The sequence below is a fragment of the Accipiter gentilis genome, chromosome 29, assembly GCF_929443795.1.
Source record: "Accipiter gentilis chromosome 29, bAccGen1.1, whole genome shotgun sequence".
NCBI classification, from domain to species: Eukaryota; Metazoa; Chordata; class Aves; order Accipitriformes; family Accipitridae; genus Astur; species Astur gentilis.
The window spans coordinates 14,228,407-14,242,479 of record NC_064908.1 but is presented as its reverse complement, the minus strand read 5'-3'; the positions used below and the strand labels follow the sequence as shown (position 1 = coordinate 14,242,479).

The following is a 14,073-nucleotide window of genomic DNA, read 5'->3' as shown; positions in this document are numbered from 1 at the left end:
TGTTCTGCAGCAGGGGCAGGAGGAGGCTGTTCAAGCACAGCCTGGGCTAGGACATGGTGTTCGGGAACATGAGACAGCGCCAGCGACTCCCGCCAGTTCACCTTCCCCCTGGATGGCAGGCTGTCACATCCACTGCACTGGTGCGGGGCTGCCAGCTCCCCTCTCCGGCCCTGCTCCCATCTGCAGGGAAAGGCTGGCAGGGATCTCCACTCCCAGCCACCAAGGAAATCCTAGAAGGCAAAGCCAAATCCTATTCCAGGGCCCTGCATGCCAGCAGGCCCTGTCTCACCCTTCTGCTTCCTTAGCAGATATTTAAATACATTTAAAACAAGAAACAAAGCAAGAAATATCGGTGTGAAGTACCAAAAACCTTTATTTTTCCCCCAAACCATAACAACATTTGACATTATATTGATTTCCTCATATATTTGTTATTTCTCTACGTTAGGAACCAGATACAGAAAATACAAACACGATCTGTTGAATCAAAGACGGCACAGCATTCCGTTAGAAAAAGAAACAAAAAACTAGAGGAGCAAGATAAAAATGGTGAAAAATAGTCATTCCCTCCAGCCCAAACTTTCCAAGAATCATCATCAAAATAGAGCAGTGGAAGTAGCTTCTCTTTCTAAACGCACCTCTGCTTTAAGAAAAAAGTTAGATTTATCTTTAGATTTCAAAGTAAAAAAATGTTAAACTATCTTTCAAGCAATTTTGGAAGTTTGCATAGACCCATTCCCTTTCCAAAAATATCAGCGATCTCTCTCTATAGAATCTGATATAAATCAAGTGCGCGCCTCATCTGAAGATCACCAAGCTCAATTAACTTTCAAGAAAATAAAACATGATCTCCCCTTCCCTCCCCTCCCCCCACAAAAATATGGGCTCTACCATTATTCCTTGTGTTTGAGGCAAGTTACGAGGCTCAGCCACACCTCTTGCTCACAGCTTCATCCAAATTCCTTTTTTATTTCCCAGGTTTCCACGTCTGCTCCCTCCTGATTGGGCAGGGGCGATGCAACGCAGAGCTGTGGAGGGCATCAGGCTCGGATGGTGCGGGTGGGCTGACGGACAACGCAGCTCTTGGGAGGGAAGTGGGGAGGGGGGGGAATTTTGCGCTCATCAGCCCCCCCCCAGCGAGGAAGTGGCTTTTCAAGGACAAACACCTGCGACCAGGCAGTGTTTGCAGGAACTTGCCCCTGGGGACCAGCCTTGTCCACAGGGCTCAGTCACCAGAGCAAGAACTTGTTCAGCTAGAGACTAGGTGGGGTGGCAAGGGATGGGGCAGGAGGGGCGGGGGGTGAGTTTGCAGCTCCCGGGTAAGGCAGCGAGGAGGGGAGCAGGGGGGGACCCTCTCCAGGAGGGGTGTTTAGCCTAGGTGCTCTAGCGTACCTGGAGTGAGGTTTTCCCAGAGGTTCACAACAGCATGTGCAGAGTCCAGCTGCACAGCCACCAGTTTAAAAAGAAACAGCAACGACAAAATAAATAAAAAGTCAACCCCTCCTATTAAGATGAGAATGAAATACATATTCTTCAGGTCTCAGCCTGGTTCGGAATCATCTAAAAACTGAAGCAAACATTTAAAAGGGCTTATTAACTTTCTGCAGGGGCCAAAGTGATGTGGCAATGAGGCGGGGAGGAGAGATCACACGCCTGCTGCCCATCACACCGAGGGTCAGGACAGCACAAAGGCCTCCGTTTAAAGTGCCGACCATACAAAAGAAGATGGAGGAGCAACATCCTTCTCCCCCTTTTTCCATCGCTATTTCCAATTGAAACCCATTTCCTTCACCAAGTCACAACTAAGCCTATTCTTTTGGACATTCACTCAGTTTACACTGGTTTTTTTTTAAAAAAAAAAAGTTAGTAAAAAAGTTACACTGAATTTTCCAACTCTTTGCAATGGGCTTCCACCAACTAAAGGTCCAGAAACTGGGAGAGCAGAACCCACGTTTCACCCGGCCCCCAAGACTGGAGCAGAGAGCCAGCTCTGCTCTCCAGGGTCAGCCAGACAGGAGCAGCCCTGCTCGCCTGCATCAGAGACCCAGGGGATGCAGAGTCTTGCCAATAAGGTCCTTTTACTTGTTTAAGCCACCCTCTGAATCCCCTGAGAAGGGGAACAACATAGGGAAGAACATCCCCCTTCAGCCCCCCAGGAATAAAATATCAATGACATAATAATGCAGTCAAAAAAACACCAGCCCGCTGGGTTTATAAGAAGAAAAAAAATTCAATAAACTTCACAACAAAAAACCCCAACCCCCCCCCCAAAACCCCAAAAGAAACTAGCCAGCGGTTTGGGTCTGGAAACCGATTCACTTAAATGTTCGAAGTCCAACAAGGAACAGACGGCACCGATGCCACAAGGAAAAAAGTGCTCATGAGATGCAGCTTCCCGAGAGACGGCAGCAAGTCTGCGGGACAAGTGACCCCGCTGCCATCACCACTACCTTGTACACCCACCACCGATCAGGGACTGCTGGGCATCGCTTGTGATGGATGGTGCAGTGGGAGCTCTGTGTGGGATCTAGAAATAGGAACAGACTGCTCCTGTCTCCCTCTGGGTCTGCTCTGGGTTCTCCAGCCTTGGCTGTGCTGCACCAGGCTGAATGACTAGGGCTGCTTTCTTATTCAAAATGAGGGGTAGGAGAGCTAAAAAGCTACATAAAGACCAGAATCTGCGGAGTCAGTAATAACGTGGAGACAAGGAAGAGATACCCTATGAGACACAGTTATCAAAAACACAAGCAGTGATGTGCCAAGCTGCTGGAAGAGAAGCCAGAAACATGCCCAGGTTGGCCACAGCTATACGATGGAGCAGGTTATGCCTCTGCCAGCCTGGGAACATGAGACCAGCTTTCTAAAAAGCTCAACTGCTTCTCCTCTTGCTTTGCTGGGAAGAGATTCCTCCCTATGTCCCACTGCGGATTTTGTGACATGCCGAGCTGCCAGTGCCTCGGAGCAGCCAACTCTTGCCAATGGGAGCCCAGAAGGAAGCCCTGGGTTCCCAACTGCTCTCAGTGACTGCCATTGTTTTTCATGGGAACAGAAGCAAAGCAGCAGAAGTGAGCTGGGTTTTGGCCTCTTTCCTGGCTTATGTTTGCTCCTTTCAAGTCCTAGTTGGACCTGATTTCCTGAGGGGCTTCGCTGGCCCCTGAAGAGCAGCCTGACTCTCAGCTCTGCACAGCCATCTGCAGACAGGGCACGAACATCCATTGCTGTCTGAGCCTGCTTCTGCCCTCACGCTGACCTGAGCAGAGGGTCAGGCCAGGCCTGGCTTTTTGGCAGAGTCCCAGGGAGAGAGAAAGGCAAGCAGTTCTCCCCTTCCTGCAGACATGCAGCATCCCAGGAACAGGACAGGATGCTCACCAGCCTGCTAGCGAGTGCCAAACTTACCCAGACTGAATGAAGAAGAGATCACCCTTAAAAATCACCAGCAAGTGTGAAAGAGCTTTTGTTCTAGACAGACTCAAGAGATCCAATACTTTTTCCCTACATTAAACCAAACCAAGGTGTTGTCTGTACCCCCTTCTTACCCTAATCCAAATTTAACTCCCTTTGAAGGGAAAGGGTGAAAAAGATCCATATCCTATATGTGGTCTGTCCAAATACAGAAAGAAACCTCTTGACTTTAAGAGAGAAACTGTCAAAACAGAGTAAACAGCTGTATAGCTTTGCCACACTGCCTAGCACCCTCCCCATACAGCCATCCTTAGCTAGTAGGGAAACCACCACCCCCCCCCCCCCCCCAATAAATCAAGGCCCTTTCATTCCTTGTTTCTCCTTCTGCCAAATTCCCTTTTCCTGTAGCTCATCTGCATGCATTCTGGCCACAGAGACCACAATAAATCCTTTTTTTTTTTCCCCCTCCTTAAAAAAAAGGCTTTACAATAACTAAGAATTTGGACAACAACATCATCAGTTACAAGTCTTTCCTTGCGTGAATGGGACAAGTGTGTGCCTGTGCAGTGCACAGACACGTGTGTCAGATGAGGGCACGTTCCCAGCCATGCCCAGGAGCGTGCCATTGCTCCGAGTGCACGACTGCTGAGTGCTACTACAGTACACCGGCGAAAGAGGAAAGGGCACTACACAGAAATAGCTTATTGGCTGAGAGTCTCTGTACAGGAAGGGCTGCAAGCACAGCCTGCTGATGGCCCACGGCTGGAGTCTGCATAGATCCTCGTTTGCAATTCAGCTGCCAGGAGAATCTATAAGTGGGAGCTGAAAGGGACTGACATCTCTGCCACACACTGCAAGGAAGAGGCAGCTAAAGTGTCAAACAACTGCAGAAACCGAACCCAAAGAAGAGCAACTGAAAGATCAACCAGAAAACAGTTTGAAGCCTTGTCAGAAGAGTTCAATCACCACAGAGCAGGTAAAAATGGCTGTTGTGGCTAATGCAGTAGAAAACACCCATTCTACCTTTGAAGGCAGAGACAGTGGCTTCTCCCCAGCCCCAAAAGGAACCAGCTCAGGCATTGATCCCTGCTGACAGGGCAAGAAAGGCCAACCAACACCAATTCCCTTACTGGCCCAGGCCAAGAGAGGCAACTGTTAATCACCACCACAACAGAGAGACCACTGCAGTCAACTGCATCCTGCTCTGGCCCAGGGGAGGGTGATCAGATAACCAGATTCTTTTCACAGTCCAAGAAGGGCAGTTCCCTTCCTGAGCCAAAAAAAAAAAAGAAAAAAAGGCTTTGTATTCCAAGCTCCAACAGTGACTATTTGCTGAATCAGTCCAGTGAACAGGGATTATGCTCCTGGAACAGCAAGTAGAAGCCTCCTCCAGGTAAAATCTGGAACCTCTAAAGTGCTCCTGCTAATGCTGAAAGATGAACACTGCCCTTCCATGCCCAGCAGTAGAAGGGTGTAATGCAGTTAGTGGTATAACAAGCACTAGCATTTAACTGTTTATCAACTCCCATCTGGATTGCGGTAGTTTTCTGAAATGCACTTTTGGGAGATATTTCCTATGAGAAGAGGATGTTTGGGGATTTGAGGGTAGGAAGGTGAAGTGCACACCATAGCATACCTTGTTCAGTAAAACCGTTGCCTTGGAAGGTGATGTTCCCTTGCAGAGTCAATGGAATAAAGCATCCTGCAAGTGGCCATTTCACCGTGTCACCAACAAGCAGCTCTTGGTTTGGTTAGAATGGTTTCCCCCTCCCCCAGTGGTTTGAAGAGTTCACAGTGGTATAACCCAATGTTCTGGGGAGACAGAAGCTGAGAAGTCCCCTGTTGCAAGTCAATGGGTGGAGTGAGGGATGCAGATGAGCAACATCCTCTAGGACTATGGATAAACCCAACAGACACCTTGAGTCTGATCAGAAACAGGGGGAAGGCAGGCACTGGAAGAACTGGGAAGCAGAGAAGGGTAATGCCAATGCAGGGAAAGTGCATGATCTGGAGTGGTCTCGGAGTAGTTCTGCAGTGCAAACGTATGGGGAGGGGTGCGGAGAAATCCCTTCTGGAATGCTGCATGAAGAGAGGTAAAGGTTGGCATCCATGTGGCAGCGGACTGGGTAGGGGGCCTGTTTCCAGCAGCTCTACCCTGTTCTTCACATTTAGTGGGTTTCAATCACCACTGGCTCGTAAACTCCAGATGAGACCCTGGAGTGGCAGAAGGGAAGAAGACAAGAAAGCCAGGTTATTTTCCCCAGCCACTTAGAGCAAACAAGTTCTTACTCAGAGCTCTCCACTCACAAACATCGCCCTCTAACCCTGCACAAAATACTGAAAATAACGAGTCAGTCTGGCAAGAAGTCAACCCTCATAACACAAAACAGACAGCTACGTGGCAAGCTAACACTAAAGCATTTGAAAGAGCTGGGTGTAACACATGAATCCTTCTAAAGGACAGAGGAAAGGGGGGGAGCATCCTGCGCAAAGAGCCAGTGTTCCTGGCTTTGCTGTGCTCCCAATTTCGTCACCAACTTGACACATCTTTGCATTACCATTATTGCTTTTTTTTTTTTTTTAACCTCAAAAGGTGCTGTAAAGGCTCAAATGCAACTAGCCAAGACACTGTGCTAAGAGCTACTGTGGCAAGAAAAACTTTTATTTATTCAGAAGTCTTTCATGAGAGAACAAGCCCTCTACGATGATGGAGGAGGCAGGGAAAAGGGACAATAAACCAGGCTGTTGCAGTTCTGCTGCAGGCCAGCAGGAGGCAAAGCTCCCTGCCTTCACTCGGGCACAGGAGCAAACAGGAACCAACCTCTACCATTTTGTCCTTTTACTCCTTAGTTCTGTTCTTGGATCTTACTACTAGGATCACATTATCCCCCTGAGCTCCTGCTAAGAACTGCACTCATACTCCAGTGCAGCTATAGCCTGTCACCAAAGGGATCCCAGGGGTGTTAATGTGGGAACAAAGCCACCATGTAGCACATGATGTTTAGAAATCTCTCCTGCAGCAAAAGGTAAAAGCTTCCTGTGTACAAAGACCTCACTAATCTCTCTGGAGCCCCTCTGTGTGCCAGCCTTTCAGGAAGCCTACCTGTTTCCCAGCTGAATACCACTCAATGTAGTTGTTCCATCTCTGCTCACAAACAACCTCAGGTTACTGTCTGCAGATAGAAAAGGAAGCAAGACATCAAAATCCAGAGCTACCAACAGCTGTCAGATGCTCCCCTCCCAGACACATTCCACAATGGTCAGCACAGGAACAAGTGTGTTTCTGTGAATGCATGTGAACACTTTCTGCTGTTCCCACAGTAGGAGTCCCTGGGAACTCCTCTTCTTGCTCTGAAAGGGAGCCTCATGTACAAATCAATGACGGCATTAAGCTTTGGAAGAGTAAATGCAGAGAAATTAATTCAGTGATACTCCTCCAGCTTCTTCTTTTAAGGCAATTCCATTGATGCAAGTTCTTGGTCAGCTTAAACACATCTGAACAGATGAGATGTGGAGCCTCATGCTGCTTTTGTAGGCTCACTGAAGGACAAACTCTGCCTGTTCTACTGGTGAGAGGTGACTACATTCAGTGTAGTTTTAACCCATGCTGAGTGAGGTGTAAATCCCCACATAAGAGTGTTGCCATGTGTGATGATTTAAGGCGACTAATGGTAAAGTATAGAAGCACAAATAAGAAGCTAGGCTCAAGTTTAAAACTTAGAAAACCTCAACTAGATGAAAAAGATTGATTTCTAGGCTAAACCGGAAAATTAAAACAAATGCAGCAATATTATTAGTTTTCTCTTAACAGGTGCTGTGACTGCAATAGAGAAAACCCCTTCTTAGGCTCTCAGACAGACCTGATCACCAGCACACTGTGACCCATCTTTCTTCCCATCTTTTTGCAGAGATGTGCTGTTTCTCCTCCAGTTGTCCTCTCCTACTTTAATAAATACTCTTGGGCAGACCCTGGACAAAGGCCACCAGAGCAGTAGAGACAACTGATGTAACTGATTTTCACTGTGCTGAATAATCAGTATTTTCCCCCTCTCATCCTGTATGTTTGAGCTACTGTTCAACCTCTGCTGTAGTGTGTAGAACAGCAGCAAGAGCTATTTGCTAATGGATGCACAGCTCTCAAATCCACATGGTTTGTTTATCCACCATAGAAACACCCAGCAAGCACTGAAGGTAAATTGCTATCAAAAGGGGAATGGAGTCCATGGCAGATCAGATTTGACTGTAAAAGCTTGGCAGCCTTGCTAAAGGAACAGCCAAGATGTCCCCTTTGAGACTCCTCCTCTCACCTTCAGTATTGCTGACATCTGTGAAGTCCTGACTCTGCATTATTTTCTCCACTATATCATCAGCATCGATCCTGGTGTCATCCACGCAGGTTGGGTGACTCTCCACTGAATCCTTTTTCCTCCTGGGGAGAAAAAACAAAGGGAAAACTTACTTAGCTTTTCAAGACAAGACTTTCATTTACTGCCCCTGCTTCTCTTGGCAATAGCTTCCTTCTTGGCAGCTACAATCCAATCTACCACTGCATGAAGACAAAGGAGTAGATTCTGTCTCACCTTCCCATAGGAGGGGCTTTGCTCCACAGTTACTTACCGGGAGGGTCTATCCAGCAGAAGGGCTGGTCGGGGGGGGCGAGGTGGCTTCTCTAGTTTGTGGTCCCGCTCTCCCTCAGGACACTCCACTGTCATACTCAGCCCTCCGGACGCACTGCTGCTGGTGGAGGTATTTCGGCGATGGGTCAAGTCAGACATACTAGAAGAACGGGAGTGCTCCGTGCTGTAGCCTGCAAACACAGAGTGATTACAAACCAGATCTTTTCCCCTTCCCGGCAGCACAGTTAACAGGCAGGGCAGCTTTAGGCCAGCATTTCTGTTCCCATATACAGAGGTTTAGACATACATCTATGAGCTCATCTGCAGAGACTAAACAGGATACTGATATTACAGAGCAGGGCAAGAGAGATGGCTGCAAATCGCTCTCACAAGAGCTTGCTAAAGGAAAGAAAATGGATGGGGCCAGTGCTGGCAGAGCTGTGTGGATCAATGGTTACCGGAGATCTTGGACTGCTGGCTGGCGTAGCTGGAGTTCCGCGAGTGCCCTGAGTGGAAGACTTCCTCTGGGCTGGACAGGTTCTGATCCGGTTCTTCTGGGACACCTGCCAGGGAACAACAGGGCACTCCACTTAGACCATAACCAAGCCAGCACATTGCCCACTGATCACCTTGGACTGGAGGCTGATCTTGGCACGCTAGATCATGGAAAGGGCAAGTCTGTTGGCAGACCCCTGCTGTGCAGGCTAGCACAGAGCTTAGAAGCAGCTGGGGAGTAGGGAAGAGGGAAGACAACAATGAGCTTCTCTGTCAAGTTTATCACTAATTCTACGATCCAGTGCCTGAATTTACAAGTATCTCTGGGGGCTTGAAGGATCCGGTAGTGTCTGAAGCTATCCATAGTTAAAAGCATTAAGGTAAGACCAAGAGAGCATCAAATGGCCACTAGCAGTAAAGTATTACAAACCTCCGTTTGGGTGCTTCTCCTGTTACTACCTTTTCCCTTCTGTGACTTGTGAGAGAGCCCATGCCATTTAAATCACATCTGAATTTGATATAGAAACCTCAGCATAACCTCTGCTCCTTTGCTATTGCCTCGCTTGTCTCTCTTGCAGGAAGCTTATCCAGAAGTTTAAGTGTAATGTGTTAGCCAGCTTTTTAAGAAGAGCACTTGCACAGTGTTCTAAGTCACTGAGGTGATGAGACTAGAGTGCTATTTTGGTGCAGTGTATCCGCCTGCACATTTGAAATGTGCTGGGAAGGAAAAAAAGCTATGGGAAAATGCAGTGCCCTTGAAAATGGGCTCATACAGAAGCCAAAGAACTCTGCATCAGCAGCTGGAACAAGGCCATTAGACCTCAAACCAACCTCTAAAACCTTCAGAGGAACTTTTCTAGAAGGTAAGTCTGAGCAACAGAATAGCTGAGTGGAGAACAGTGTTGTCATTGAACACAATGGAAAGCAGGGATGAGTGCAATGCATGAATTATTAAGTCCCCAGCAAAAAGAACAAATTGCTTTATCTCCACTAACAGAAATATGCATGTGCCAAAGATTTATCCTTCCTCTCCTCAGTTGCTCTTAATAGATGGTTTTGTTTTTCTCAATTTTCTTAATGAGCAGAGGGGTGAGGATGGGTGCTGGAAAACATGAAAAATTAAAGAGTTTCTGCCCTTGCAACTGCTGGGAAAAAACCAAAAGAGTGTCCAGGCACAGCCAAGCATTGCATGGCTCCAGGACGGGCATTCATACCCGAGCTGAGAATGGCATTTCTTGGCTTGGTCTGACGCAGAGAGCCAATCGTGGCTGAACTGGTGCTGCTGCTGCTTGTGGTTCCCTCACCCTTACAGGTCAGCTGCAGGGTAGAGTCCTGTCCCGGTATGGTGATGGATTTGGCGGTGGAAGGAGGCCTGTAATCAGAAGTGAAGAAGGTTACAAACTGCCAGGCAGGGACCGGGAATCACTCCAGGGCACTGGCAATTCCCACTCTGCTCTATCAAGAGGGTTCCCCCGCCTGCCCCTACCCTTCGTGGTGGGGGGAAACTGGCAGCCCTCTGTGACTAGCGGCACAGCGTGACATTGGATTTTGTTTTCCTACATGCGAGACTCAGGTCTTCCCTACCTTGTACTGCATCTGGACTGCATTGCAAGAAAAAGCAAGTTTCTGAGGTAAATTAAGGCAAAAAGAGACCATTCAATCATTTATACAGGACAACAGGCTCAAAGCCTGCACTATCTATCCTCTAGAAGACCATCCAGAGCTGCCCTTTTCCCTCAACACGTGTCCAGTGACCAGTTGGCTTCACAACAGCCAGTTTGCTGTTGTCCAGCTCTCAATTCCAGCATCCTTTCATTACACCTTTCTGACTTGGGTCAAAAAAAACCCTTTTATCCCAGCAACCCTGTCCCTCCCCCCCACCCCGAAGAGTACTTTTACAACTATCAGATAACCTTTCTATTTTTTTAACTGATGACTAAACTCCTTTTCAGTGAGACAAAAGTGTTTTTCCAGCTGCCCAAATTATTTTTCTGGTTATTCTGTGTGCTCCCAACATCCCTTTGTAAATGCTGACTGCAAGGTAGAGTTGCAAGTGCCTAGAGCCCCCTCCCATCCTCCAGAAGTGTTTTTGGGTGGAAGCCACGGCATGTGCATTGTGGCAAAGTGAATATTCCTGTTAGAGCCCTAACCTCCCTGTAGCCCAAAGTCTGAACTGGAACTAATGGATCATATTATGCTTTTTAAGTGAGGAGTGAGAAAGAACAACTTTTATTTGTCTCACTTGGAGCTCTGAGGGAAGATGCTACATGAGAGGACCTTTGCAGTATTTTGGAAGAAAGAATAAAGTGCTGAGAATATTTTATATGTGTATAAAGGTTTCAGGAAACCCACAGTATGCCTTCACCAGGAAAACCCCCTCCCTAATCACGTTATCAGTGATTTACATGTACCCAGGTACTTTTGGGACTTTGCTTCGTAGGTTAATAAGGCCTTTACAGCCTTAATCAAGCAAACGGTTCCTGCACCAGCTGTCAGAGCAGCCTGTCAGCTCAGGCTACTCAGCCCCCCTCTATGACATCCAGGAGGAGAAGGTTCATCTGAGTGCTGCAGAAAGTCAGTGCTCGGAAGTGATTTCCCAGCACAGTTTGATTCCTGCCTAATCCTCTAATGAGTGCCTTTTCTTGAAAGCTCTACTGATCAAGGACTATTCTATGTGCAAAGCTTCCATTTTTAGACATTTGCACATAGTCAACATGTAAAGAAAAAATGGGAATGACTGCAAATATCCTTTAAGAAAATTAGGAGGTTTGACTTTCAGACTGACCTTATTTATATTAAATGGATACTTATATCCAATTCTGTATTGTTTTCAGGCACTCTAACAGTGGGACTTGCTTCCATAGTGAAGGAGCAACAGGTATTTTTGTGAGACATATTATTGCCAGACATCCTAGCACCCTAGATTTAAAACATCTGTTACTGTTATAGTTATGGTTTAAGACATCCAAAACTTCTTGATAACACTTCCTTCTGAAGCAGAAATTTTTCAGAATCAGATGACACTGCATTTAGGGTTTGAAAGTCTCAGGAAATGCTGCAGCACTATGAAAAGCCATTCACAAAATAAACCTACCAAAAATTATGCAGCATTTTATAACAAGAATGCAAGCTAATTTATACACTTCAAGATAGCTCCTAAAATTAGACCTTTCAGCCCAGAATACCACTGCTACAAGAGATGGCCTCAAGATAAAGCTTTCTTCTCTCATACTGTTGGGATTCAACACAAAATATTTCTAGCAGCACATGGCAGTCCTGCTGTGTACAGTCACACACCTTACAGCACACTATGGCAGGCTGGCTTGGACTGCAGAGTCTTGCAATGCTATACTGCAGTATGAAGGTACATGTTGTCGGTATATTTGTTAGCTGATCCCCCAACAATTCTTCAAGCAACAACACTGCTCTATAGCTTAACTGTACTTATTCCTTCCTATCACGATGCACTAAAAAAAAGTACGACTGCAATTTCTCTGCTAATTAATATAAATTGTGAACCTGAATCCCCATAGAAGAAAAGGGGAATTTAAATGTTTCAGCCTTGCAGTATTTTTGTTGCTGTTTCAATTCAAGATCTTTATCCTGCGTGATATGTGCTGAAGTGTGCTCATTTCCAAGACTGTTAAGACTGTTTTCTTCATGGACCTTTCCCTTCTCGGAGGTCAGTGAAGATTTAAGAAATTCTATCCTTCACGCAAAACACGGAGTTTGTCCTCAGTGTCCACTGGTTTCCAAAACCTAACTGACACTAGCAGAGAAAATACTGTGCACAACCAATAACCAAGCTGGGAAAACCAGAGCAGAGAACAAACCAATTAACAGCACAGGCTGACTATGCTTGTTCTGGCTGATTCAACAGCGCAGACCATCAGTTTCAAGTTTTCCTCTGTACTTTCCAATGTCAAGGGCATCTTTTCCCCCTCCCCATTAATTTTAGCCTCCAACAGAGAACTGCAGAAGAACCAGGTGTCCTGGTCTGCTCAGAACAGGGCGAGCACCCAGAAACTCACGTTTTGAAGCAGGGGTCCCCCGAAAGCAGGGACATTCCGATCGTGACCTGGAGAGGGGGGACAAGCACATCATTAGCCATACTGCAGTGAGCTCCTCACTTCACAACAGCCAGGAGGTCAAGGGCTAGGTGTAAAGATTAGCAAGACTTAGTTCCTTTCCAAAGGAAATCAGTTTCAGTGATTCAGCAAGGTATTTTCCTCCCTGCCCCAAATCACTGGCATCACTAACTCCAAGCTACAGTGGCTCAGCAGGACACCAGCCTGGCCACCCTGATAAAGCACTTAGAACTTTTTTCCCCTCCTCCTGTTCAGGGTTTCTTTGATGACAAAAATGCTATCAAGGATCATCGCTTGGCTAAATGGATGTCAAGATATCAAAGGGCAACTTTGGGAAGGGAAGCTTCCAAAATCAGAGTAGCAGCATAAAAGCAAAACCCTGTCTCTGTACATAACAGGACCTTCTCACAGGCCTGGCACTGCACTCTGGCTGTGATCTTTCCGAATTCAACAGTAGGATTTCCACTGTGGCAGTACAAGCTGCCATACCTTTAGGATGGAGTTGTCCTGCCGGGTGTTCTTAGTATCATATCCTTCCAGCAAGCAGCAACGTACAGTGGATCCAGAGCCCGCAAATTCTGCCAGATTTAGATCAGCAAAGCCCAGCTGTAGCCAAGAAAACAATGGAAGGGAAGGGGAGAGAACAAAAATTACTCAATAAAGGGATACATGGCGTCACACAGACCAAAGGAAGAGAGCACATCTGTGAACAAGGGCAGAAACAGGAGCCAGTACACACAGAGTCGTGGCTGTGAAGACCCCCTACTCTCAAGGATGGGCAGGGTCACATTCCTAATCCCAAGCCAGGTGGACACTCGGAGACCTTCAGGAAGCCAGCCCCACATGGAGGAAAGATGTACAGTAGTGGTGCTGGCCAGGACAGTGTTAACCAGCCCGCAGCCATTGCATAACCAAGGACATGGAAGGCACTAGGTCAATGATGTGGAAAAAACAGAATCACACATACGCAAACATAATAAGGCACTCTTTGTATCAGGCCATCCCAGAATGCAGTGGAGCATGTGAACCAGGAGATGAAAGGATATTGTTACAGAGGAAAGTGACACCGTCCTGAAAAACAAAACTGAGACTTTCAACACAGCAAGCTGGAAGTCCAGGGCCATGCAGCAGTACATGTGCCTCACCCCACAGATGCAGCTCCTGGGCTGTGGAACTCCCAGAGCAGTTTCCTCGACACTGCTAAGATTTAACTAGCAAGTGGTATGTTTGACAAGCAGAGGGGAAGAGAAATATTTGGAGAGGTTTAGTTGTGAGCTCTCTAAACCTTCTCTAACACAGGGGAAGCAAATAGGGAAGGTGACAGAAACTTGAAGGTCACAGGCAAATTCCGAGAGGGTACTGATGCTTCTAGAGTAGACAAACACAATGAAGAGTACTTTTGTTCTTCTGCTCCAATTCCTGATGTATTAATACAGTGTTTCAATGAAAAGTTACAGCTTCTTCTATGCAAA

General features: G+C 46.8%; 1 protein-coding gene across 5 annotated transcripts in view; it reads right to left on the bottom strand.

Moving 5' to 3' along the window:
• Positions 1-1,854: 1,854 nt before the first annotated feature.
• The window catches only part of EEIG1 (estrogen-induced osteoclastogenesis regulator 1), a 36,991-nt gene continuing 24,772 nt past the window's right edge, over positions 1,855-14,073 (bottom strand). For all 5 annotated transcript variants that reach the window (XM_049831807.1, XM_049831808.1, XM_049831809.1 and 2 more), the window contains 8 exons: positions 13,091-13,207; positions 12,545-12,591; positions 9,728-9,885; positions 8,477-8,581; positions 8,020-8,209; positions 7,710-7,831; positions 6,506-6,575; positions 1,855-5,616 (listed from right to left, as the gene is read on the bottom strand). In XM_049831807.1, coding sequence (XP_049687764.1) covers positions 5,571-5,616; positions 6,506-6,575; positions 7,710-7,831; positions 8,020-8,209; positions 8,477-8,581; positions 9,728-9,885; positions 12,545-12,591; positions 13,091-13,207 — 855 coding nt within the window. In that variant the 3' untranslated portion in view covers positions 1,855-5,570. The remainder of the gene's footprint in view (positions 5,617-6,505; positions 6,576-7,709; positions 7,832-8,019; positions 8,210-8,476; positions 8,582-9,727; positions 9,886-12,544; positions 12,592-13,090; positions 13,208-14,073) is intronic.